We start from the raw sequence: 27,335 nt of genomic DNA, 5'->3' as shown, positions 1-27,335 counted from the left end.
ATTTCAATTTTTTGTGCAAGTAATGTCTGCCTCTTCAAGTAGACCAGCTCATTAACTAGAATTGGGCTATCTGCCACAGGCAACCTTAAATAAATTTTGAAAGTGTTCGCTGAAACACCCTATATATATATATGACTGTCCTACACAGAGGTTCCAAAATACAAACGGTCACAATTATCGATTGCTTTTTAAACAGCATCTTGTACATGCAGATGCTAACTTAAAAATGCACTCTACAATAATCAGGCAAAGTAAGTTCTTGCAGCAATTTTTTTAAACGTGCATAAAGAAAGCATGCATAAGAAAAGCAGTAGAATAAATATATACAAGCTGCATTCAAATGAACAGTTTTGAAAAGAGCAAAATAACACCCTACAATCACGTGAGGTACCAAGCTTCAATAAAAGAAAAAGTGTGAGGGGGGGAAGCGGGTATAAGTGTGTCTTCTTAACACTACTGAGCTATGATGAATCAACATCACGAGAAACCAAATGCCTCCTTACCTCCCATTCAGCAACAGGTTTTGTGGTAGTCATGATGGTGGGGGATCTTTTATCCATCTTAAGTGGCCCCTCTTGAACAGCTGACACAATAAAATTCTCGTTGAGAATACCGCCACTCGGCCATTGGTCTGTGTGTGTTCTCATAACTTCAAAGCTAGTGTCGGAAGCTTCAGTTTGTATGACGTCGTACTCTGCTGGACAATGATACAGCCTATCGCGACTGGCTGTAGTGGCTACAGTAGCCATATTGTGACCAAAGTGCGAGTTGTGCACAGGTGCTGACAGTTTCCGTTTTGACATGCTTAGAGTGAGGCTCTTTCGCATTTTCCTGCCTCTTCTTTTCCATGAAGCAAACAAGATGGGTCTTTCGTAGGACCTGCTTTTCTGCTGGATAAGAAGCTTATCGCTTCTGCCATGGTCATTCATGCTGTCTTGCATTGTCGCACACAGCAATGGAAGGCTCTTGCTTAGGCTTACCTGCCATTGAAAAAAAGTAAGGATATGAAAACAAGATGATATAAGTATAACAGAAGCAGCTTTTAAAAAAAGAAAAGAAAAAAACATTCTGCACTGTAACTTAAGTAGAATGTCAAGGGCCCAGCAAACATGTTTTTGAGCAAACAGTACACCAGTGCAGGACTTCCTGCAACAGCAGCTAATAAGCAAATCCCCAGACAATCAGGGCCACCTCCAACTGGCTGGAGCTGTACGAGCGAAGAGGAGACAGGCACCCCCTGCCAGTCTCCTCTTCAGCTGTACAGCTCCAGCCAAACAGCGGTGGCCAAAATGGACAGTCCACTAGGTGGATTCTTACCCACCCCCCAGCTTCTGTAGTTACGTGCTGCTGGCTCTTACTAAAGCTGGTATGCTAGTAACTACAGGGTTACCGTACCTAAGTACTGTAGAAAAGTCCTTAAGTGCAGTGCGACCATTCTTTTAAGTACTTCTGTGGGATACTTAGCTATGAGAGGACATGGCAATTAAATGAATTTTCTGTAGCTACTATTACATTTACATTTTTATTACAATTGTCTTCTCACAAGAGCAGACAAATGCAGCATAGACTATTGCAACTGAATACACTGACTGAACTGAAACCACAAGCAAACGCATGTAATTTACCCTAGCAGATGCAATGGTGAAGGAATTCTAGAGATGGAGCAAAAAGACAATCTATAAAGCATTAAAAGAAAGAATGTGGTGTGGACACCTACAGCAACTTGCAAGGGTATTCCATTTATAAGACTTAAATAAATTATTGAAGTATAACTTCTTTAATCAAATAAAGCTCAAAATGTCATTTCAGTCAGGTCTAACTTTATTACTACTGTCTTCCCAAATTTGCCACTATTAAAAAAAACCTTGAAGGAATAACTTTAAAAAGACAACAATGGTTTTGGTAACAGATAACAGATAATCACAAAAGTCTGTTGTTAGGATGAAGAGAGTTGTATAAGATATTTCTTAACTTGGTTCTTGAATATATGTTCTGTGGGCGATGATTTAATGGTATGTGGAATAGAATTCCACAGTTTTGATTTCGGCAAACGTGGTAATTAACTTACCATAGTTTGTGCGCACTTTAGGTAAAAGGCGGTTATCGAGTTCAGAGAACCTAGTAACGTTAGTATTTACAAAAGTTTCAATGACAAAGCCATCTATATGTGCAATATTACGAAATAACTTATATATCACGATTGTTAACTTAAACTGAAAGAGTTGATAAATAGGATGAATGTTTAAACTGCAATAAAGTGGCGTTGCATTGGATAGGAAATGGCTGAAAGTCATGAGACCAAGCACCCGATTTTGCAGGCGTTGAACTTGGCTGAGGTGTGCGAAGTATGTGTTACCCCACGTTGATATGCAGTAAGATAAATGGCTGTGAATGTGTGCATGATAAAGGGAATGGATAATGTGCGGCTGAAAATATGAGCAGATTTTGATTATGGCGCGTATTCCAAAAGAAATCTTACGGACAAGCGACTGCGCATGAAGATTGAATTTCAGGTGCCTGTCTAAAACTATGCCTAGAAACTTTGTGTTATCAGATACTGGTATTAGGTTGTTGTCGAGACATACAGATATAGATTTTGAGATTAGTGTCGGGAAGGAATGAAAAACCATAAAAACCGTTTTTAGCGGATTGATGCACAAGATGTTCTTTCGACACCAGGAAGTTATGTTATGCAGATCAATGTTAACATTTCGCTGTAGCTCGTCGACATTATTAGCGCAAGTAAAAACAGTCGTGTCGTCTGCATATTGACCCTTTTCGCGGAGCAGTTTGCTCTAGAGGAATGACATGGCGCTTTCGGCCGCGCACCATACGTTGCCTCGACGAATGCGCACGAATACAAAACCATTACTACTTCTGCTCTGCTACTGTGCGATCAGCTGTTGCAAATGCAACTGGGTGTGCGCTAATGCACTGTGCCCAATTCATACTGCAAAATGTGTAACGACAAAGGGAAGACGTGTGCGGTAGTTCGCTGGAAAAATAGTGATTCACATATTAATGAATGGATTTAACCTGTGTGGCCGCTGCTGCTACATAAGGACTGCCTGTGTTGCCGCCCTTCGCGATGCACGGCTTTCCTCAAGGATAAAAAAATATAATTCATCCGCCTGCACTGTATAGCTAACCTCCAAAGAAAGGAATTCAACTCCGGAACGTCGGCATTTGGGAGCGAGTATCGCTCTTTACAAAATGAAGTAGTGTCACTTACTGGCATAGTAAGTTTCCCGCACGTTATCTACACACATCCACCCTTACTCGCGTGAAAACTTACGCCCACCCTATCGCCAACGTGTAAGTGAATAGGCGGACACTTGAATCAATGTGCCGAAGCATGAGTGACGGCGACTACACCGGCAAGACACGAATGTTGGAAGCTGAATGTTTCATGACGGTCCACAGACTAAGCGAGGGACTAGCGATAATACGTCTTTGCTACGAGCTACCACAAAGTACAGAACATTTAAATTCCTAGCTTTGTGCGCAGCAAGAACAAATTTATCGCAGCAGAGCACACCCCCGAGTGATTACGCTGAAAATAAGCAATCAGATAGCGGTCGCACCAAGGAACTTTATACTGAGTCAGAAATATGACAAGCCGCTGGTTCAAAATGTTTGCCAAATAAAGAACGCAGAGCACACTGATCCTGGTTAATTCATAAGCGGAAAGTTTGGACACCTTGGAATACATTTCTAGCCCCGCTTCTAGTACAAGCACCGTATACGCTGCTCACGCCATTTGGACAAGGCGTAATGAGCTCCGAAAGCACTTACGTGTCCTCTAAAGCTGTGGCCAAAGCTTCATGTCGTGCACACAGTCACCGTCTACGATATGCGTCAAAACGGAGGTTTGCTGCGCCGCACCGGCGTCACGCGCTTGCACTGTAAACGCGGAGGCAACGGAGGCGGCTGAGGCAAGCAATGGACGTGTCACCACGTGATCAAACATGGCAGCGTCCACGGGAGCGCCGCGAAAAAGGTCAATAATATACAGTCGGTAGTGGTCAGAACGTTAGGTAGGTCGTTAATAAATAGTGATAAATGTGATAATTGTAATAAATGTGAGAAAAAATGTCCCAGCCGGAAAGACGTATGATTCGAAGTCACTAAAAAATTTGGTAGACTCAACTATAGTTAACATCTAAATAATGCGAAGCGTTGCGCAAATCACTGCGGCACGAGACGCCGACACATGCCAAGCTGGTGGAGCCTGAGCAGCCCAAGATGTACATTGCTGTTCTGCGGCTTCGGCAAGCTTATGTTGGCGCCCCTCGAATTAGACCAGGGTCACCAGCTTGTTCAGGTGGGAAAGTTTGCACCCACTCGGCAAGAATCATTGCAGCACGAGACATTGATGCGCCTCGAGCTGGTAGGGCATGAGCAACCAGAGATGCATGTTGTCATTTTTTTACTGCAGTAGACAGCTATGGGAACAAAATCGAGCTGGTAGGCAATGAAAATAAAATCGAGCTGGTAGGCAATGGCAGAATACGATGCCGCCAGTGTGAAACATGACACTCACTTCATGCCGCCTGATATGGGTTATCACCTATTAAAAGCGTGCAGTACGCTTCCAAAGGCACTACACCACCCATGCTGTGAAGTAGGTGAATTGCTTTTCTGTTTTTATTTTTTATTTTCATCACGCCTGTTTAAAGATCCTGTTGTTATCTAATTTCTAGACAATTTTAGCAGAGCGTTCACGGTCCACTCCGCTCAGACCGGCTTATCCTAACGATTTGCGCACAGCTGCTCAGCGGAACGCTAGTGGGAACGTTAATGTGCCTGCGCACAACGCTCACATTGGCAGCAGAACGAAGAACGCTGCTGACACTCCGCTACGAAACCGTTTGAGCGCTGAGCGTTAGGGTGCGTCTACTGCTCACTTTGTAGTTTTACAGCCAGGCAGAGAGAGCGGGGCCAGCGTCTCTGAAAGACGCGCGTGTCAAATAAGCGAAATCAACGCAGTTCATGCAGCCAGCGGAGTGCGTGAAATGTTAGCGGAGCGGAGCGTAAGCAACGTTCTGCTAAAACTTTCTACTGCTGTTCCATCCCTCCTTATGCACGACATACATCACCCATGTATATAATACATTTCATTTTGCAAATAAAGTTCAGTTGAAAGTTTGCGCTTGTGTTCATCAAATCCCTAGTCTTTTTCTTTCAGTTTTTACACAACAACCATTTATCATGGATTGCTACCAACTCACCCAAACTAGTACCCTTCTTAGATAGGTGAAGATGCTTATTGCAATAGGGATAGCGGCGATAGCTGTGAATGCGATATGCGGTGATCTACAAGGAGATTTGCCGGTACTGGAAGAGGAAACCGAGTGCACGCTGGCATTTTCACATTTTACGTGTGGGGAAGCTGCTATGGTGGGCACCTGCTGCTTTCGATCACGCATGCCTCATATTTTTTTTTGTTTACGTGGGATCTAGCAGCCAGAAAATGTAGCATACGATCGCAGTTTGGCGATGTACTGAACGTGGGCGCTGAAAGGTCGTGGATTCCGGGTACATATTAACCAGTAAAAAGGAAGTGTGACTGTATTGGGTCATTTTTTGTGTTCTCAAGTGTAAACGTTGGTGCCGGGAAATCGTACGAAAAGGGATCGTATGAACGACTTTCTACTGCATACAGGGTGATCATCTTGAATTTTCCGGAGTTTTTAAGAATTGCCTATGGTAGATAGCATAATTCTTGTCCTTAAGCTGGATTATTCGAAGAAGCAGACATTACTGGCACAAGAATTCGAAACACATTCTCGTAAGAGCCCTTGTACAATACATTGCACATTGCTTTCAACTTTTTTCAAAATTCACTCGAAAGTGATTATGCAAAACATTCGTTCTGGGTATGAAGTACGGTGCATGTGTAACTGTAAAGAAGTGGTTTACTCATGTTCTTGTCCTCCGCTTTCGAGAAATTTGACAATAAATTGATCTGGACCTCTGTGTTGTCCCTGACGGCCGAAAGCAACCTTGTGGTGTCTTTCAAAATCACCGAGATTGTGTGAAAATACTGGATGCGGCATCAACATGGCAAAATAGTACACGTAGTTCCATTCTCGTCTCAGCGTTTAAGCAATGAAATGCAGTTTTTTAGCATAGCAAACATGAGGAGATTATGGAGATAAATATTATTTTCACGTACATAGACATGCAGCTTTTGGCATCTAACCATGGTATTTAATTTTGTTTTTACATTTTTCAAGTTGATAACATAACAGTAGACAATAAAAACCACCTTCAAGAGCGATTATGTCCTGTAGTTGCGTCCGGGTCTCAGGGGGATATACATATATTTAACAAAAATTTACTAATTAACTTCTGAATGAATTACTTTATGGCACATATTACAATTGAGTTTGCAAGACGTATCCACTTGAAATGAATCTCCAGGATGACACCAGTTCCGAGATATTATTTTCCAAAGTGTGGGACGAAATACATGGGCGTTCCCATTAATTTTGTGCTTCAATCCATAAAAGAGCGTTTTGTTAAAAAAGTAAGTGGAACAAGAGTGCATTCTTACGGCAAGTTTGATGGCACATACCTCCAAACTGGTGTCATTCTGGAAATTCATTCCAAGTGGACACACATTGCAAGCTCACTGGCTACAATTCGTAAATTGCAATATGTGCCAGAAAGTAATTAGGCTAATTTGTGAATTCTTTAAAATTAGTTGAGTACATGTGTGTTTCTATTGCTCGTGAAAGTAATGTCCGCCTCTCTGAATAATCCAGATCAAGGACTAGAACTATGTTATCTGGGACCGGCGATCTTAAAATTTTCTGCAGAACTTTAAAAATTCTGTAGAATTTCAAAAATTATTGCCCCATATAAATAGGTTAGTTGTCGATTTATCTGTTTCACCTCTCCCAAGACAGCGTGTTGCCTTAGTGTTGGTAAGGAATAAGTGCTAGCAGCTCTTGGAAAGAGTGTCGTGGAAAGAGAGTGTGTGCAGTTATCTTTCGTGCTGCGATACATTTCGCAATACCTTTCATACCCAAGGAGCCTGCTTGAGGGCGCTCAGGGGCGGGATAGCTGAAATCGCTGGGAGCAATTTTTGGAGCAGAAAAATTTTGGTTTTGGAGCAGTGTATTTTGAATCTGGAGCTGATTAATGGGGGAAAAAAAAACTTTCTCACAGCTGCTTATTTCAAATTTGGAGCAGTTTATTTGTTGCAGAACACTAAAAATCTTGAGCACATCAATGAAGTAAGTGATCATAATTTTTATGGAAGTCCTTCCCTTTTAGATTAACTCCAGCAGTGTTTTTTTATTGATTTGTGGCGTTTAAAGACGCAAGGGCCAGCTATGGCCAAAGAGCGCCATGACATATTGTAATGAATTGTTTATGCATTATGCATGAAGTGATTAAATTGAGTTGCAAATGTAGATGTAATGTGGCTGTAAAGATGCCTAAGAATGGGTCGCTGTAAGCTGTGTAAAATATAATGACATTGATTCACAACAAAATAAAAGGAGCATAACTGTTTCACTATGAAAAGTTGATATAATAAGAGACATACAAGAACTACTGCCTCCAAAGGCCTCTTGAATTAGAGAGCAGAGAGGCACGTGCTATAAGAACTTAGGTCACGGCAGCTACAGCGAGGCTGTGCTACACATGACCCGGCCAAATTATTTCTAGGATGTTAACTTCATCTAAAAAGCTAAAAACTGTTTTCAAGTTAAAAAGCGGTTTGTTGCTTAGAAAAAATGCTGGGTAAGTGGGATATGCTGGCGATATGCAGAATGAAAGTACTTTTTACGCTCCCTTTCTATTTCCCTGCAATGGATGAGAACATGGAGAACTGTAAGTCTGTCACCACTCCTTCGACATGACGGAGGATCACTTCCAGTCAGTAGGTAAGAGTGGGTGCCGAAGGTATGACCTATTCTTAATCGACAAAGGAGCACTTCTTTGTACCGTGCTGTTTTCTCCGATATCAAGTAGCCCAATTTAGGTTTGATCAGGTGTAACTTATTGGATACCTGGGTATCCCACTGTTTCTGCCAGTGCTTCTTCAGCTTACGCCGTAAGTATGGTTTAAAGTCTGTGGCTGGAATGGGTATGTTTATGTCAGTGTCGCTAAAAACTACTGAGGTAGGGTTCTTGTTAGCAGCTTCATTGCCTTTTTTGCCACTGTGTCCAGGTACCCAGCATAAGACGATGACTTGATTACCCATATAAGCTGAGCATAGCAGTGCATATAGTTCGTTAAAGACAGTGTTTTTATGTTTTCGTAAACTCATTAGGGCTCGGACTACACTCAGTGAGTCCGTGAACACAATAGCGCTAGTGAGATTCGTTTGATTTGTGTGTTTAACTGCAGTAAGAATCGCATATGCTTCCGCCGTAAAAATACTTGTACAGTATAGACCACTTAACATAATCGCTTATAGTGCAGGACCGGATATAATACGGTTTTTTCAGACTCCCGTTAATTTTCCCATAGCACTCTATGTATAGACGTATCGCTTATAGTGCAGTTGCGGGACACGAAATACCGGTTACAGTGCGGCTGCCTGGAAGTTCGGCAGTCAACCTAGACGGCAAACGCTCCCCTCAAGCCACAAATACCGTATTTACTGGAATACTGAATGCCGTATTTACTGTTCTGACAACTCTGGGCTCTGACTCGGTCTTTGGACAGCAACCGGCGTTCGCTGGCGCACCAGAGGGCCCAGTCTTAATTGTCGTTGCTTTCGTGGGATTATTTTCGGAAGCTGATAAGTCGGCTTTGGAATTTGGTCCGGCGTCTGCGCCTCGATCACGGGGTCTGTGACAATATTTCTGGCGTCCGCGACAGGACCTTTCTGGTGCAAATTGTGTGTCCATAGTAGAGAGAAAGAGCCTAGGGTCGTTTACATTGCTATTGTAAACGATTTTGAGTGTTGCACCACGTTTCGCTAACTTGTGTGCAGAGAGAAGCTCGATAGTTGAAATCTAGGCAGATAATTTTTGCACGCGGCTAGATTTTTGATGGATCTCGAGAAATTAGTTGCCCTTTGTGAGAAGATGGGTCTTTCCGGAGCGGAACTACAGAAGTGGGTTAGCCAGAAGGAAAAAGGAGCTTTAGAAAGAGAGAGAGAGAGGCTAGCGGCCGAAAGGGCCAAAAAAGAAAGAGAAGCAAAGGAGCGCGAAAGAGAGGCCCAGGAGCCGACTTTCTTCTGAAAGAGAAGCGAAGGAGCGACAGATAAAAGAAGAAAGAGAGGCGAAGGAGCGACAGATAAAAGAAGAAAGAGAGGAGAAGGAGCGACAGAGGGAAGCTGAAATAGCTGAGAGAGAAAGACAAAGACAGCACGAGTTAGAACTCGAACCCGACTTTGTTTGCAGCAGCGCACAGACGCTCCCGCTCAGGCAAGGGTCGATAGCACTGAAAGGGAAGAAACTAGCTTCCGTCTGAACCCAAGCAAACTGCTTGTGACATTTGATGAAAGAAAAGATGACTTGGATGCTTACTTGCACAGATTTGAGACAGTTGCTAAAAGCCAGAATTGGCCAGAGGATCAATGGGCCACTGCGTTGAGCACGTGTTTGAGTGGTGAAGCACTTAGTGTGTACGGTAGGCTGATGCCAACCGATGCCTCTAATTATGGAAGGGTGAAAGCCGCTTTACTGAAGAGATTTAGGTTCACCATAGAAGGCTTCCAAGACAAGTTTAGGACTGGAAAGCCCGCCGATGGCGAGACTGCCACGCAATTTGCCGCGCGGCTCAGCCATTATTTTGATAGGTGGACCGAACTTTCAGCGACTGCACAGGAGTACGGTGCACTTAAGAGAGCTTCTGATCAAGGAGCAATTCCTCATCAGTTGCCACCCGAGCCTGTCACTCTATCTGAAATAAAGGAAAGCTAAATCGCTTCAAGATATGTTGGAATTGGCAGACCAATTTTTGGAAGCACAGGGAGGCACCAATCTCTCCAAGATCAGAAAAGAGGAGCCAGGGGACGCAAAGAAAGCGACATCCGATGAAAGGAGAAACCCTCAGAAGCCTGTTCCGAGGTGTTATCTCTGTAACCGACTGGGCCATCATGCTAGCAACTGTCGGAGCAATTTTATGCGCTCCAATGACGTCAAATGTTTTAAATGTGGGCGAACGGGGCACAAAGCCGATTCATGTCGCAACGGAGGGAAAGAAGCTCCTCAGGCATCCTGTGTGTATGCCACGCCAAAACATCAAGAAGAAGACATAAACGACGGCTTTGTAGAACTTCGAGACGGAAAAAGAATTCCGGTCGTTAATGCGGTGATGACACAACGCCCAGAATTTCCCGATAAGGGAATACCTGTCCTTGCCAGAAAAATGGCCGGAAAACAAATTACGGTGTTACGAGATACCGGCTCCAGCACAGTGATCGTGCGAAGGGACTTAGTCAAAGACGAAGAGCTCACGGGCGAAACCAGTTTGGTCTACCTAGTCGATGGTACGGCTAGGAAGCTTGCCGAAGCCAAAATTGAGGTCGATACCCCATATTACAGTGGGAATGTCACTGCGCTTTGCATGGACAACCCACTGTACGACCTAATCATAGGAAACGTCGAGGGAGTTCGCGCCCCAGACGATCCGAAACCTTTGGAAGAAGAGCCGAAGACCGAACCCTCGACGATTGAAGAGCCATGCGGAAAACCATCAACATCTGATGAGAACACCGTGGCGGCTGTCACCCGAGCTCAAGCAAAGGTTCAGGCAAAGTCTTTCCAGCTCCCTTCCACGCCCGATTCCGAAAATAAGCCGACCGGGACTCATAAGCACGCCAAACACCACCATCAAAAAACCAAGGACAGGAAATTTAAAGAACCGATAAGAACCGTTAACGATTAGTGTGTGGTGCAAAGTGTTTTGGTTGAGTGCACCGAGTGTTTGTTTATGTATCATGTTTATGTTTATGTATTTGTTTCTGTTCTGTAAACTACCCCGTCATAGTTTTGTATACTTGTTCCACATGTTATATTTCAAATGTTTGCCTTGTTACGCGAGAGATGTATTATTGTATAATATAAGTGTACTAGTTACACGAGCGATGTGTTATTGTGTAGTCCAAGTGTACCTGTGCGAATTGTGTTTGTATTCGATGTATCGCGAGTGATGTGTGATTTGTGGTGGACTGATTTATGGACCTACGGACTTATGCGTAGTGGACTTTTGTGCGCGCTTCTTTTGTGTTTTCTTGAATATTATTGCATAATATTCTTAAAGTGGGGGGCAGTGTCACAAAAGAGCGCGTAATCCAAGCGCACGCCGAGTGTCACGCAAGCCAGCGAAAGAACACGCCGGCCCCGCGGCAACTTCAACAGAGGGGGTGAGCGCATACGCCTCAAGCAACAACGCTAACAACGGCGCCGAAACGTCCGGAAGAGACTCGACGAAGCGACGTTAACCGGCGCGCCGAGACACCTTCTCACCCGGCGAGTCGACAGACATTACTACCGCATGAGCATACACCAACAGGATGAGTCATCACCCCCCCCTCGAGAATGTTCCGACAGCGGCGGTCGAAGGTACAAGAAAAGACTCGAAGCTTCCCCAGGCTTTGGCCATGCTAAGAGATCACGACACGGATAAGAATGTTCGAGAACGCCTGTGGAAGCTATATAACCGCCGTGCGAGAATCGTTTAGTGGGAATTCAGGAATTCGGAGTTCGAGAGTTCAGTCCGCACCGGTGAAGTGATGTAACGTGAAGACCGAGCGTCTGCGGAAGAAGGGGATTCCCCGGCAAGCTAGTCGACGAGGCAAGCTAGTCGACGAGTTCATCGAGCGTCTGCATTTCCGGAAGAAGTTCTTTCTTCGAGATTTGCCCTGAGTTACGCCGAGATGGTCCGACTTCTAGACCAACACTGGTGAATACGATTGGACACTTAGTGTTCATTTTTATTTTGTACTTTACGTGTTGGACTCTTAGTGCTTGTCGTTAATTATTTTCTTGTGTTTGTTAATACCCATCTGATTTGTGTATTGTGTTGCCTAGCCTAAATGTGCAAGTGTGTGTGTAACTGCCTTGTGTGAAGAATATATTTTGTTGTGTTCTGACAACTCTGGGCTCCGACTCGGTCTTTGGACAGCAACCGGCGTTCGCTGGCGTACCAGAGGGCCCACTCTTAATTGTCCTTGCTTTCGTGGGATTATTTTCGGAAGCTGATAAGTCGGCTTTGGAATTTGGTCCGGCGTCTGCGCCTCGATCACGGGGTCTGTGACAGAGAGGCATGATAGCACGAAGGTCAATGCGCTTGCCGCGCTTCGTCTCTCAAGCGTTTTGACAGTTCGTTTCCGTGGTCAACGAGCGAGATGTGTTCATGTTTGCTTGTGCGCGCGTGACACCATGCTTGTTAATTTATTTAGTAAGCGAATACAGAACCTAGAGCACGGCGACAGCGACGGCAGAAATGCGCCAGGAGTGTCCATTATTGCAATAAAATAGTTGTTTTGGTTATAGTGCGGTACCGCTTATAGTACGGATATTCGCGACTCCGGCGACTTACGTTATCAGCAGTCTACACTGTATATGGATTCCACATGCCAGATATTAAAAATGATGGTCCTAGTGCCGCTTAAGCAACACCAGCAGGAGACTTCGAAGCGTCTGTATAAAATTCAGCACAAGAATACTTATCCTGAGGTTCAAGAAAATGTGAGTGTATGTGTGCTTCAGGTGCTCGTTTTGATATTTCTACGAAAGATATGTCACACTAGATAGTCTGCCACTCCCAAGGCGGTGGAAGCCGAGTAGGAGCCATTAGGACATTCTCTAGAAGAGGGACATCTGTTTCTTCGGATAATGCTTCCAACCGGAGGGACAGAGGAAGCCTAGTGGCCGGGCGGTTATGGAACAGCCTGGCAGTGGATAAGTCGCAAATAACTGAATGGCATGGATGATGTACATCTGATTTCCCTTTCAGGGCATAGGAGAAACTTAAATATGTCATTTGGAGATGTAGAGACCATTCGTTGGATTCAATGTACAGGCTTTCCACAGGACTAGTCCTGAATGCACCTGTAGCGAGACAGATACCCAAGTGGTGGACGGAATCCAGCATCTTCAGAGCACTAGGTCTAGCAGAATTCTGTAGTCAAGTCCGTAGTCCAATACAAAGGCTCCGTAGTCAAGTCGTGACCGTATGAGACTTTTGTACAAGTTCAAGAGGCACCTTCTCTCACTTCCCCAAGATGTGCGGGACAAGAGCTTGAGCTGACTCATTGTCTTCAGGCACTTCGCTTTCAAATATTTCAAGTGTGGGACAAAAGTTAATTTAGAGTCTAAAATAAGGCCTAAAAATTTATGTTCATGGCTCACGGATAGATGTTCTCCATTAAGATCAATAACGGGATCCGGTATTACTCCTCTCTTCTTCGAGAAGAGGATGCACATACTTTTTGGGGGGTTTAGTTTCAAACCGTTTTCGTCTGCCCACTTAGACAATTTATTCAGACCAAGCTGTACTTATCGCTCGCAAATACAGTAGAACCCCGCTGTTACGTTTTTCACGGGACCGTAAAAAAAAAAAAACGTAAGAGCCAGGAAACGCAAGAGCCAGGAAACAGGAAAAATTGAGAAATGGGAGTAGTGTTGAACTGCACACAATATTATTTTAATTCTTACGTGCGACAAAAAGTAGTTTCGCCCGACAGCCGAAGTATCGATTGCGGTGAGCTATACAAAGTAAGAATAGTAGTTTTATCGTCTGTATAAACTTGTAAGCATTCGGTTATTAACTAATTAACAAACATAGTGTCAGCGCCCACAGGCAAACATGAACACATCACACTCGATGAGCGCGGACACGCGCAGTTAAGCGCCGCTCCAGAAGCGAGCGAAGTGACCTTCGTGCTGTTGTCTATCGCTTCAACCCTAACTAAGCGCCGAGAACACGCAGCACGCACAAAGCCACGAGCCGCCGACGCACCTACACTGCGTAGAATCTACCCCCACGCAGATCGCTTTCAAGATAGGGCCCGCGGGACCGCGCGCGCGCCGCGGCGCAGTATGATGCCAGAGCACAACGCTACCCGCTACCCCCCCCCCCCCCCCCCCCCCCCCCTCGCTCCCTCGCTGGTGCCTCGAGCGCAACGGAAGGAGGCGCGCTTCCTCTCTGCTTTCTTTCGCCATTGACCCTTACCCCTGCTTAGGCCATTGAGCCATTCTTTTCATTAAAGTTCTCTCTCTCTCTCTCTCTCTTTCGCGCGCGAGACGCGGTCGTCGGCTCCCCTCGCACGCTTTCACTCGCACATTCAGCATACGGCCGCGCGGCTTCCCTCGCACGCTTTCACTCGCACATACAGCATACGGCGCGCGGCGACGTATGCTGTATGTGCGAGTGAAAGCGTGCGAGGGGAGCCGACGACTGCGTCTCGCGCGCGAAAAAAAGCATACGGCGCGCGGCGACGGCGTTATCGCCCTTGGACTTTATACGGAACATCTATGAGCCAAAACCAATTTTAGGGCCGCAACGCGTCATAGACATCATCTTAATACTAGATTACATGATTTGTAACCTATTTGGATGTTAGCCACATATACACAATAAAACATTGTATGCGGTGTGATAGTATGGAGAGAGTTCATTTTTACAACAAATAGAGTACAGCTTACCACTCCACCCTGTCGTACACCAGTCTCCGTCTACGATATCTCCCGAAACAGCAGATTTTTAAGCCGCACCGGCGTCATACACATCCATTGTAAACACGGAGGCAACGGAGGCAGTTGAGGCAAGCAATGGACGCATCACCACGGGATCAAACATGGCAGCGCCCACAGGATCGCCATGAAAAGGGTCAATAGCTGGCAGAGAATATGGCGTTGAAAAGTGATAGGAGTGTTTTGTGTGCTTCGGGGTGTAAGTGTTTGATCATCTCGTAAACTATTCGATCGCTTCCAGGGGCCGATTTATTACAACAATTTAGTGCTGCCTGAAGTTCTGCCATGTTAAATGGACGGTTGTAAAGTTCATTTCTGTCTCCTTTCCGATCCAGAGGCAGCCGCTCCGCTTGTTGCTTGTGTCTCAGGAATGTATCTGAGTAGTGGGATGAACTAGAAATGTACTCAAAATGTTCCCTTAGAGAATCAGCTTGGTCCTCAAGAGTGTCTCCTTGTGTATTCACTAATGGTAGAGGATGAGTTTCATGGCCTTTTATCTTGTTCACCCTGTTCCAAGCTTTTCTTTCGTCTGTATAAGAATTTATGCTATAGGTATTTCTGCCAGCTTTCCCTTTTGGCACGACGGCGAATTCTTCTACCTTCCGACTTTATTTTCTTGAACCTGATCAAGTTCTCGGTATTCGGAGAGTTGCGAAGGTGACTCCAGGCCTTATTTTGATTTCTGTGAGCTTCCTTACACTCCTCATTCCACCAGGGAATACGTCGTTTAGAGGGCCACCCATTTGATTTGGGGATACATAGTGACAACGCATCAACAATAACTGCTGTCAAATATGTGACTGCATCATTGATAGGAAGTGTAGAGATGTCTTCCCAGTTCATGCGTGTGAGTTCTTTATACCGCTTCGAGTCGGCCAACTTGACTTCCAATGAGGGACACGTGGAGAGCACTCATCAGCTTTTGTTAATTTTGTGACAATTGGAAAATGGTCACTCCCATATGGATTCTTAATCACGTTCCATTGTAGATACGGCATGAGTGTGCTAGATGCCATGATTAAATCGATTGATGAGAATGTTTTCTTTGCCAGGCTGTAAAATGTAGGCTCTTTCTTATATAGTAAGCATGCACCTGTAGACTGGAGGAAGTTTTCTAACAAGCACCCTCTGGCATCACAACGACAATCTCCCCAAAGGGCGTTGTGTGCATTTAAATCTCCAACGACAATGTAAGGTTCGGGCAGTTCATAGATGAAGCTGTGAAATTCTGTTTTTGATAGGTGGTAGTTCGAGGGGATGCATAGTGACGAAATTGTTACCATCTTATTAAAGAGTACTGCATGGACCGCAACTGCCTCTAGAGGCATTTTAAGCTGTACTTGCCGGCAAGCAACACCTTTATCTACTGCTATGGCCACACCGCCCGACGAAGCAAGGGCGTTATTGCGGCCTTTTTGGTAAATGGCATACTGCCGAAGTTTGCGTGTGAAGAATTAAGATGTATTTCTTGGACACACAGCACCCTTGGATTGAACTTATGTAGGAGTTCCTTAATGTCATCTAGATAGTGGAGTAAACCCCTAACCTTCCACTGTAGTATCTGTGTATCCATTTTATATGCGTTTTGTGCTTTATGTCAAAGAGAGATAGATTAAGCTAGCTCACGAGGCCTTTCCAGGCTCCGTGATGGGGGTTTTCTCTTTCTTCCCGGCGCACTTGAGGAAGCTGTGCTGTTCTTTGGGCGTCTGAGACGCTGGTGTTTTTCTTCTATTCATCACCTCATCTGAGATGGTGGATAGTGCCCGCTCAGCGGGCATGTTCGCGGGAGTTTCGGGCCTATCTGCACGGGCAGTGGCCCTGGGTGCGGCAGGCCCGCGGGTCTCCTGGCCCTCCTTGGCAGGGAGCGGAACAGCGCTGGCTGCTCCAGGGGGAGGGGGGGGCTGATGGCGTGACCGCCGTCACACTCCGTGTGACTTGTGCAGCCGCCGAATGATATGGCGCTGCCCCTCGGCGCGCCACATTGGTGTAGGACGGACTAGACTGGTTGTGCATAGAGAAGTGTTTGCGTGCCTCTTGGAATGAGAGATTAAATTTGATTTTGAGTTCAATGATTTGTGTTTCTTTTTTCGAAGACAGACATGAACAGCAGTACGCGGGGTGATCTCCATCACAGTTAGCAAAGCGGGTGGTGAAAGTGCAGGTGTCAGATAAGTGCTCAGTGGATGCACATTTTGCACAAGTGGTGCGCCCTTGGCAGGTTTGCGAACCATGCCCGAAACGCTGACACTTAAAGCATCAGCGCGGATTCGGAATGTATGGCCGTACACAGAGTTTGCACTATCCAATTTCCATTGGGTCTGGTAGGTTACTTGTTCCAAAGGTAATGATTATATGTTTCGTCGGGACTTGCTTATTGTCTCGCCTGACTTTTACTATATTCTGATCTTGCCACCCCTCAAGTAACTCGCTCTCACTAAGATCGAGTAGGTCATCTTCAGAGATGACACCGCAGACAGTGTTCAAGGATCTGTGTGGGCCTGCTGATACAGGGATGTCTCCAAAAGCAATAAGTTTTGACAATTTGCTGTACTGGGTCTTGTCACGAACTTCAAGAAGAAGGTCGCCACTTCCCATCTTGGTTACTTTGCAGCCTGGGCCAAGTGATTCTGCCAACGATTTTGCCACAACAAAAGGAGATATTGTGCAGACTGTCTTGGTTTCGTGCCGACTGTGAATGACATGATACTTTGGGAATGTTTCTTTCAGTTGCATGAAAAAACTGAAGCTTTCATCAGTGCGGGGCCCCTCTTGAGGGAGCGATCAGGTAGTGAAGGAAAATTGGATTCCATAAATAAGATTGCTATATTCGGCAGGGATGGCCGCCGTCCACCATGGAGCCAAACTAGGTGATGACACAGTACAAACTATTCAGTTCTGTGCACGCCAACGGTACATCCCCACTATAAATAAATACCTATACCCAAGGCTGGATATAATGCACAAGGTTAACCCTTGCTGCCCATGAAGTCGGAAGTAAAAGGAAAATAAAGAGAGGACAGGAAAGATTGAAAGTGAAAGAGAAAGACGAAGATTGGAGAGGACAGGAAAAGGCAACTTTTCCCCAGGGTGGGTCATTCCGGGGGTGCCGTCTACGCGAAGCGGAGACCAAAGAGGTGTGTTGCATCCACCGAGGGGCCATAAAGGTCCAAACACCTGGCTGGTATTGGCTCAACCCCTAGGATTCCCTTTTCCCCAAACACGGCTAAGCCGCACACGGCTACACGCAGGAGGGTCCAACCCTCATGTGCTCGGGTACGTGGTGTCACAACACACCAAACGCTTGCTGATGCAGACGCCCCTGCGGGGAGCAGTATTTTTTTTTAAATTGCTTTAGATTTGTCATAAATATGACTTCAGAGGGCACAAACAACAACTTTCATTCGTGTTCTAGAGGCGTTTCTTTGAAGTTTCACATGAGAATTCTCGAAAACTGTCTGATCAATTATTGCTGCTTTCTTGGTCTCGTCATGGCAGCACACATTTAAATGAAAGAAATAGTGAAAACACCGACCAAAAAGGATAGCTGAATGCTTTCATTACGCCTATAGAAATTGATCAATTTGATCGACAGTTTCTCTACATGCTGTTAAACATTTCCAACGGAATTCTACTAGCAAACGTCATGCACCATCTGAAATGATGACTGAACTTTAACTCTTTGTCAAATTTGACAATTTATGGCAGAATGGGGAGTCTAGAAAAATATAACTTCAACTGGAGGTATTGTCGAAGCTAGCCTCTAGTGCTGCTAGCACTTCAATAAAATGACACAAAAGTGGTGCTTTGGTCGGCTCAACAACATAATTTTTAAATGACAGCAGCAGTGAAGACACAGAAGCTTCTCTCGGGTTGTCTAATTTTCCGATCGAACATCTAGGCTGTTTTAATAATGTGCTGCCTGTGCAAATGCCTATATTAATAATTGTACAATACTGTGAAACACTGGACATTAATGTACAAATACTGTACAAAGCATGCAAGGACTCTAGCGCCAATTCAAGGCGGACGCTAGGCCAGCTTTCGTACAGAGAGAAGCTAAACAAGCACGACAATAAAATACAATAAAGCTTGTGGATGCTTCCCAATATGATAACCACTGCTTCACGAGCCTAAAGGATGAAGTCAAAAACGAACCAGGTGTCTGCTTCAATGAGTAAAAAATGCTCCCTGTAGAATAGGAACTCACCCGTTTTCACATTTGTGAAGTACGGCTTTCCCGCATAGCATGGTCATCACTATGGCTAGTACTGATGCCAACAAATTTTCACAATTATAATTTTACGTGACTCGTCTTACAAAAGTTGTGAATTAGGAGCCAGGTGCATATTTTGTACATTTCAGTTTTTTTTTTTTTTTTGCTGTCCATATTTATACTAACAATGGCAAAATATTAGTTTCATTCATGTTCCTAGAGGTGTTTCTTTGAAGTTTCACATGAGAATTCTAGAAAACTGTCTGACCAATGATTGCTGCTTTACCTTAATTCAAAACACCAGTGCTGATCACTGGTGTTTTGAATTAAGGTAAAGCAGCAATAATTGGTCAGACAGCCTGATGCTTTACGCATTGCGGTATACGTTGCGACTACTGTGTCTTGAAACAACATGTTCAAGCATGAAAGCACTGAAAATGAGCACATTTCTAATGGCAATGAGAGAGTTAAGAAGAAAAAATTTAAGAAAAAAACTTTTTTGACATTTCAACGCTATGTCCCGCAGTTTTTTTTTCCATGCCAGGCTTAGGGCACTCTGGTGGAGCTCCAGCGTATGCCAGGGGAATTTCATACTGCGCATCGATGGGGACCACCTTACACCGGCCAACGTAGGAACGACAGCGTATCTGCAGCTCCGTGTTTGCTTAGATGGTTACGTTGCACGCTGAGGGTATTTTTCCCATAATTCAAATCATTTGTCTAAAAACACTTTGTAAAACGACGTGTTTTCGACTATTAGTACATAATTTTGTGAAAATTTACAAGCATGTTACTGGCCTGTGGATGTGGCTGATGTAGAGTGCTTCAGCATTCATGCCGTGAATGACTGGGCATGCTTGCCACAGTACAACGAATCCCCTTTTCGGCATTGCTGCTGCGTGCTTTATTAACCGCGGCCATGGTCATTCGTGGTACGTTATCAACCTAAAGGTTTCCAGTGCAGGATCTTTTGCACATTATCAGTCTTGGTCGGCACAAACATGTTCATATACTTTTCTCTTTCATTTTAGTTTCCACATTAAATGACACAGACACTGCGGCCACTGCCTGGCCAAAATTTTGCAGAGAGGCCTCTAGTAGCATGCTTTAAACACGTTTAATGCCATTGTGATGCGGTAATTCGCGGATTGCAGTGTACATTTGCATGGAAGGGGTTCCCGTTAGCAAAAACTATGCACTTTACTTCAGACACTGTACGGTCCCTTTGATGCTAGTACGCATTAGGTGAGAAAAACATTATTTGGCAGAAGCAGTTACACCGTTTTAATGACTTTGTAACGAATGTCCTTAGACTCACATATGACTTATGTGCTGTACGGTATTCCTCACAAGCAATGCACAGCCGATTTGAAGCTTTTGCATACATCTTGAAAACCTACTCGCGCCGCCGTAATCAAAACAACACGCACAAATAAAATATACTGAGTGATCTAAATTGCTATTAAAGGGACCCTGAAATGATTTTGAGGATTTCGTACAAATGTACATAGTCGTTAGAGTAGGTCCTTCTGATCATTAAGTGACACATTAAGTTACACATTTTAGTGCTCTGCATGAAGTGTGTAATTTATAATAAGGTCTTAAAAATGTCCATCGCAGTGCCGCTCCTAGCGAGTTTTCAGCTGCCCTGTCACCATCTACGTAGCTTTCGGGCAGACGTGACATCAGTCGGGTTGGCTGCCCACTTTGCGTTATCTATAATTTTTCCAACTTTATGGTGAACAAATGTTGTTCGTAATAGTTGGAATGTTGTTTAATTTGTTTCTACAAAAAAAAAAAGTAATTGAAAGAGAATACACAACAATTTATCACTAAACTCAAGCACTTACGGCACGCAGAAAATGTCATCTGCTTGGGTTACAATGTGCTCAGTGTTGACGTGAGCTGTGAGGTCAATGTTGGTCTTGAGGTTTCTTTTCTAGAGGACCATAAATCACGCTTGTAGCATTGTGGGCTGAAAATCTAGCAAGTGCCAACAAGTCAAGCTGTGCATCTTGTCCCTCTGCAAGGAAACAGGCTAGCAGAGTGGCTGCAGCACATCGGCCTGTTGGTATCTGATCAGCACCAGGATCTACACATTTGATCTACACACTTCACACCCGGCAGATTACTACCACAATGGAGAGATTTAGCTTGTCCTTTATTCTGGTAAATGCAGACGGTCTGGGCGTTTTGCCGGAAGGGCAGAGGCGTAAATTTGAGCGGCCTGCAGTATGCAGCCACGTGGTAGTGCAGAGCTCAACCAGAGAAACACAGAGCAAATATAGCAAAAACTGAGCCCAGAAAATCCGGCTCTGAAGAATCGGTCGATTACTGTATTTCAATATTTAATTTAGATGCTGCCCAAAGCTGCACACAAACAAAGAAATTGTAAAACCACTAGCGCATATACAAAAATCGTAAACACGCTACTTTGCTGCCAGTGGAAATTTTCGGCAGCAGCGTAATCATGCATACTTTGCCTTTTTAAATGTTTAAAATGTCTTACACTTGGTTACAGCAATATTAGTTCTGTGTTTGTCAGGTTGAGCTCTGCCCCACCACGTGGCTGGCACACTGCAGGCCACTCACGTTTACGCCTCTGCTCATTTGGCAAAAAAAAAAGAAACACAATTTTATGGATGTGCTAATGTGACTGCGCATTGCAAAATATACACCGGAACATAGACTAGAATGACACAATACTCAACGTACAACTGCTGCAACTCCTGATGTCCTGAGGATGAAGTTGACAAAACCCAAGCTATTTACTTATACTGCCACTTTCCTCTAAAACTGTCCTGAACGCAAACCATTGGTGATTGGGTGCAATTCGTGACATATTTATGGTTTTGGCGCAGCTTGGCGGAGCAAGTCGCAGATGTAACACCCCTAGACGCTGCTTTCTGGTGCAGATGGGTGCATAATCAAGTGCATACCTGCCAACTTTAAGGTTTGAAAAATACTATGGTCCAAGCTCAGAAATACAAAATTTTGGTTCAAAATACTAGGCATTGCTTTGGTACTTAAGATGTGGATTGTTTATTAAAATAATTCACAACTTTTGTTTTGTAGGAAAGCTGTAAACAGGCATAATTTGCAGCTAGAATGATCTGCATCAGAGATAGAAACATTCATGAAGTTTATTCATGAAATATTCACATAACAATGCATGAAAATATGGCTGCCATTATACAAGGGCTCAATGGAGTGGGTGGCGCTCCTGTGGGTATTCGTCAAAATAATCGAGCGAGTCCAGAAAATCGGGCTCTGAAGAATCGGTCGATTATTGTATTTCAAGATTTAATTTAGATACTGCCCAAAGCTGTAGACAAAGAAAGAAATCGTAAAACCACTAGCGCATATACGAAAATGGTAAACACGCTACAAAGTTCAGGCATTTTACGATAAAATCATCAAAGTTGGCAGCTATGCACGTAGTATTTTTCATGCCTCGCAGGCTATGTTTTTCAGCTGGAAAAATTAAGCACGCTAATTCTATTTTGCTGCAACTATACTAACTCAATGTTTCTTATAATTGTCTACAACTTAAGTGATGTCAATTAGGATAGTAATTAATGAGCTATGTCAATTATTTAATGCCATAAATAAATTACTGGTGGCTTCTTAACTCCACTGTGAAGAATATCTATTTAGTTTCGTTCTCACATTTTTTTAAAGCTCCATCAATTTTAGCTAGCACAGCCTGCACATTGATTTTTGGGGAATAAAAAATTGTTAAAGATAAAAACTGTACATGCGCGACAGAGCCTTTTAGGTACAGGCTGTTTCACACTTCGGGGAAAACTCTGAGTGCATTGCATCGCGATGCGGCGAGCGCTGGAGTCGGGCGATGGCAGCAGCTCACACAGGCGCAGACGCTCGAGTGGGAGGTACTGCGATTGCTTGCTCGCTTGCTCAACTTGCTCAGTAAGTGGGACGTACTGCGCATGAACACATCGCTAATCGACTTACTTTACACCTCATTGCCCTCCAGAATGAGTGCTGTCAAGTGAAGTTCGGAGCGTGACGCGTGCATTTCCCCGCCGGCGGGTAGGGCCTGTCTGGTGTAATGAACAATTGTCAAGAAGAATCACTTCCAGCTCAAAGTATTGACCTAAAGCATTCCTTTATTTGTACCCATTTGTTTCATTATGTTTGACCCGCATAGTTATTATTGTTGAGTGCTTTGTTTTCCTTTCGAGTCAAATAAAGACCGAGCACGTTGTGCGCACATTTTGGTGTCTCTTTCTTGTCGCTGCGCATTATGGTAGCACACACGGTGAATAAATATACGTGCACACACTCAGTACCCTGGCCTTTCGAAAGAACAGTGAAGCTTGCTGTCAAAAGAAGTTTGCAGAACCCCATATTGGCAATGAAGGCTCAGAGGTTGGTGTCCCACAACATTTAGTAAAGAATATCGGGCTCAGTTCCCGCAGTAACAATGAAATCCGTGCACTGCCCTGGCAGTGCACGGAGCAGGTGCTGTCGTAGCAGACGACGCGGTTCAAGATTCTGACCCTCAAGCGCCTGCGCGAGCTGCTGCCGCTGCCCGACTCCAGTGCTCGCCATATCGCGATGCAATGGGCTCCGAGTTTTCCCCTAAGTGTGAAACAGCATGTACATCACAAAGAATATGAAAACCAAAACCTTGTCAATTAAGAAAAAAATAAAGCTGTACCAGGCATTTATCTTTAAGCGTGTCACTTGCAATAACAAAGACGACGAAGAGATAGTGGGCACGCCCGGTGTGTGCCATTTGCTCAATTGCCATGTTTTGCGGTGACGGTCTACCAGTGAAAGCTCACTTGAGTTTTCTGCATATATATTTTACCTATGAATGGTGATCGCCGTGCATTTTTCCATTCTCAACAGATCTACATGAACAGGAATACAGGCTAAAGAAAAATGTACAGATGTAAAGCCATAATTCTTTCCCATGAACGGAAACTGATAACTTGCTAATGCATTTGTCCCATTCCTTTTCAATACAGTAGAACCTCGTTCAAACGTTTCCAAAATATATGCGAAAAATAAACGTACGATCCGAGAAAACATACAATCTGAATCCAGTAAAAATTGAAGCTGACAAGCCCATATTGAGGTACAAGGGCAGAAAACATTTATTTCTTGTAAAACATAGTTACAGTCAAATCTCGTTAATTCGAACACGCTGAATTCGAACTTTCGGTTAATTTGAACTGACACTGTGGTCATGTGTATTCCAATGGGCGAAAACGCTCGGTAATTCGAATGCGAAAGCATTTGCGACGGTTAATTCGAACATAACCGCGCACCGACAATGCTCTCAGCAGCGCGCCAACCCGCATTGCTCCGACACCGCCATAAAGCAAAAGCTTAGAAGAGACCCCTCAACGCCGCGCAGAGAAATAAAAAAGAAAAAAAAAAATACCGTGGCGAAAATTTTCTCTCTCAAATGGCAAAGTCGGCGTTTCTGCGTCGCGCCGGAACATGCTTGTACATGCCGACGTCTCGGCCAACGCTACAGCTGCAGAGGGAAGCGACAACGCGGAGGCCCAGTCCGGCCAACGAAACTGGCCACACTGGCCAACGCTCGCTTCAATGACAGAAAACAAAACTTCGGGGAGCGGGCTAAGCTGGCGCTGGGCCGGCAGGAGCGGCGGCGGGCGCACACGGAGACAGTCGAAGGTGAGGCAGCTACGAGGGAGTTGAGAGAGAGGGCGAGGGGAGCCACCGAAGAGACGGGGTTGCCGAGGCCAAATGCGCTTCCCTGACACCCTCCTCTATCACCTTCGACGGTCTCGGAGTGCGCGCGTCATCGCGCTGCACTTAACCCAAACTTTCACCCCTTCTAACTATAACCTCCTTCTCTCGCCGTGCCTGTGCCGCCCGCTCCCTGAAGTTTCATTCACTACCGTTATCGGGATGTGAGAGAGAGAGATTGTGGTTTTGAAGAGGAAGAGGCAGTATCGGGATGTGAGCGTTGGCCGGCCTGGGCAGTTTCGTGGCCCTCGCTCACTATGTGCTTGCACGCCGCGAGATTTCACGACTCGCACCATTCGTACATAGCGCTATGGTACACAAATACGTAATTAAGTCCTTTTAATTCGAACAAATTTTCGGGCCCCTTCGAATTCGAATTATCGAGATTTGACTGTATTTTCTGCTGGTGCGTCTCACCCTTGGACAGAAATAACTCCTTTTGCACACATTGCAGACCCTTGTCTGCACTTTCGTTGTCTTTCGTGCTGAAGAAGCTTTGTAAGGCTTCCACGCCAGCAAGGGCTTCGGCGAAGGTAGCCGGTGGGCGCAAGCCTTCGTTCTTGCTGCCACCTTCAGGCGCCGCGTCCGCCACCACCTCTGCTGCATCGTCCCCCATCACCTCCGCTACAATCTTGGCGAGTCGTAGCGCCGTGCGCGCGTGCGCTGCGCTGTTTTTGCCGCTTAGTAGTTCGCGTTGAAGCAAGGGGCGAGGTAGCGCAAAGGTCAATTCGCTCGCAGCTGCTGCCGTGCTTTGTGACTTCGGGCGAACGAGCAATGCAGAGAAGTGGCGCGGCGGCCGCCTGCCACTTAGCACTTCACAAGCACATGAGAGTGGCCTTTTTGCACACCTGAATGATAATTTTTTGCTGCAGAACGTGTCGTACGACCGCAGTTGCTGAACGTTGCTGCCAAATAATCTATTTTCCAGGAACGTATTAACCGGAACGTATTAACACGTTCCTCTGTGGGGTTATGTTTATTTTTCGCGATTGTGAATGTAGGAGCCGGGTAATCGTATTAAGCGGGAACATATCAGCGAGGTTCTACTGTATATGAGGCCTCCATTATATGAGCTAGACCAAAATGTAAAAGGGTATGATCAATCTCTGTTAGTTTATGATAATTAGGAGGTGTCAGGTGATAATTACACAGATGATAATTAGGAGTGTCAGGAATGTCTTTATTCAGGCAGTATTTGCATCTTTAAGTATAACTATTTGGTGGGAAAAGCAAAAAACTATGCAATTTTGTAAGATGGAATTGCATTGACATATGTGGAATCCCTGCACCTTTAAAAAAAACTGCTGATATAAAGATGAAATGAAATCAACATCAGCAAAACACAATCGCTGATTTTAAAAGAGACCAGCAATTCTGTAAAGAAATAGCAATGAATGTCCCCAATTCTACCCCCCCCCCCCTTCCTCTCATAAAAGACCAAAGCTGGATTTAAGGATAAAAACCCAAAATCCCTTAACTTGTAAGGGAAAAACTAAATAAAAAAAGAGCAATGAGCTCTATTTTAATACCTGAAGCAACTGCAAGTCAACAAATGGCCAGACAGAAAAAGTTTACGCTCATGCATTCAAGTTCAACACTCCTTAAGCGCCACCCTGTCTCCTGTTTCATCGTGCTTGTTTTGTTTCCTTCACTTTTAACGCGATAGCGTTAAGGGCCCCGTGTCACAGAAAATCCGGCGTCGGTGTCAGCATTCCCGCCCGCAGCTGAGAAAATCATCACTAACCACGCAGGCCCTCCAAATATATTTAGGTATGCCACACCATTCTATCATTAATGTTGCTCATACCTTGTCTTGCATTCTTGGCAAAGCTATTCCTCGGAATTTTGAGAATGACAATCTACAAACAAATGTCATGAAACAAAACACCCACAGCGCATGCCTTTTATGTTAAATCTTCTCAGACTGAAATATTAAAAGTACGAAACAAAAACGGAAACCTGAAAATTATGCCTGGCATGGCTGTGCAATATCTCCGGGATGGCCCCACGCAAGAGGCCGCGTTTCTACCAGAAAGCTCGCCTTTGTGCATAGCATTCGCCGCCAGTATTTTGCAGTTGTTGGGAAGCGTGAGAAGCAGTCAGGGATCTTTGAATGCTATCGCGTTCCACTCTAAAAGCGAAGTATAAGTGTCGTCGAAATTTTTTCTGAGTTGCGCTAATTCATCTAAACGTTAAAGCTCACCTGTTTTAATGTTTCAGCTTGCTGTAGCCCCTTCCTACACGTTTAATGCTGCTGGTCTCGCAAATTACTTTAGACTAATGTCTGCCTCACTGTGTTCATCATGACATGGACTCAATGTAACGGGTGTTAGAAGCGCATTGAAGATGTTAGATGAGGGAAGGCTCGTATGACAATCGCTCATTGCAGAAGCAATCAGCTGCCTTGCCCCACTTAACTTCCAAAGCCATCGCTGACAGGACATTGCGGCCAAATCTTCCAAGTTCCAGTAGCCAAAGTATAAAGTCTGTACATCTTCAGCAATTGCTGTCAGTTTCATGGAATTTAATCATCTAAAGTTTCATGTTCATAGCTACTATTGAGAACATGTGACATTGTGTGCCTTGTCTCTTTCTTGTTGCTGCGTAATATGGTAGCACACACGGTGAAGAAATATAGTACGTGCACATACTCAGTACCCTGGCCTTTCGAAAGAACAGCAAAGCTTGCTGTCAAAAGAAGTTT

The 27,335-nt window shown here is 44.7% G+C and overlaps 1 protein-coding gene across 7 annotated transcripts in view; it reads right to left on the bottom strand.

The window, feature by feature from the left end:
- Positions 1 to 27,335, bottom strand: part of LOC119464960 (uncharacterized) — a 101,149-nt gene that overhangs the window by 28,873 nt on the left and 44,941 nt on the right. For all 7 annotated transcript variants that reach the window (XM_049669034.1, XM_049669053.1, XM_049669037.1 and 4 more), the window contains one exon: positions 504 to 980. In XM_049669034.1, the coding sequence (XP_049524991.1) occupies positions 504 to 980 (477 nt within the window). The remainder of the gene's footprint in view (positions 1 to 503; positions 981 to 27,335) is intronic.

Source organism: Dermacentor silvarum, chromosome 1 (assembly GCF_013339745.2).
Source record: "Dermacentor silvarum isolate Dsil-2018 chromosome 1, BIME_Dsil_1.4, whole genome shotgun sequence".
In the NCBI taxonomy this organism is placed as follows: Eukaryota; Metazoa; Arthropoda; class Arachnida; order Ixodida; family Ixodidae; genus Dermacentor; species Dermacentor silvarum.
The sequence above is the reverse complement of the archived record's forward strand: the minus strand, read 5'-3'. Positions and strand labels throughout refer to the sequence as shown.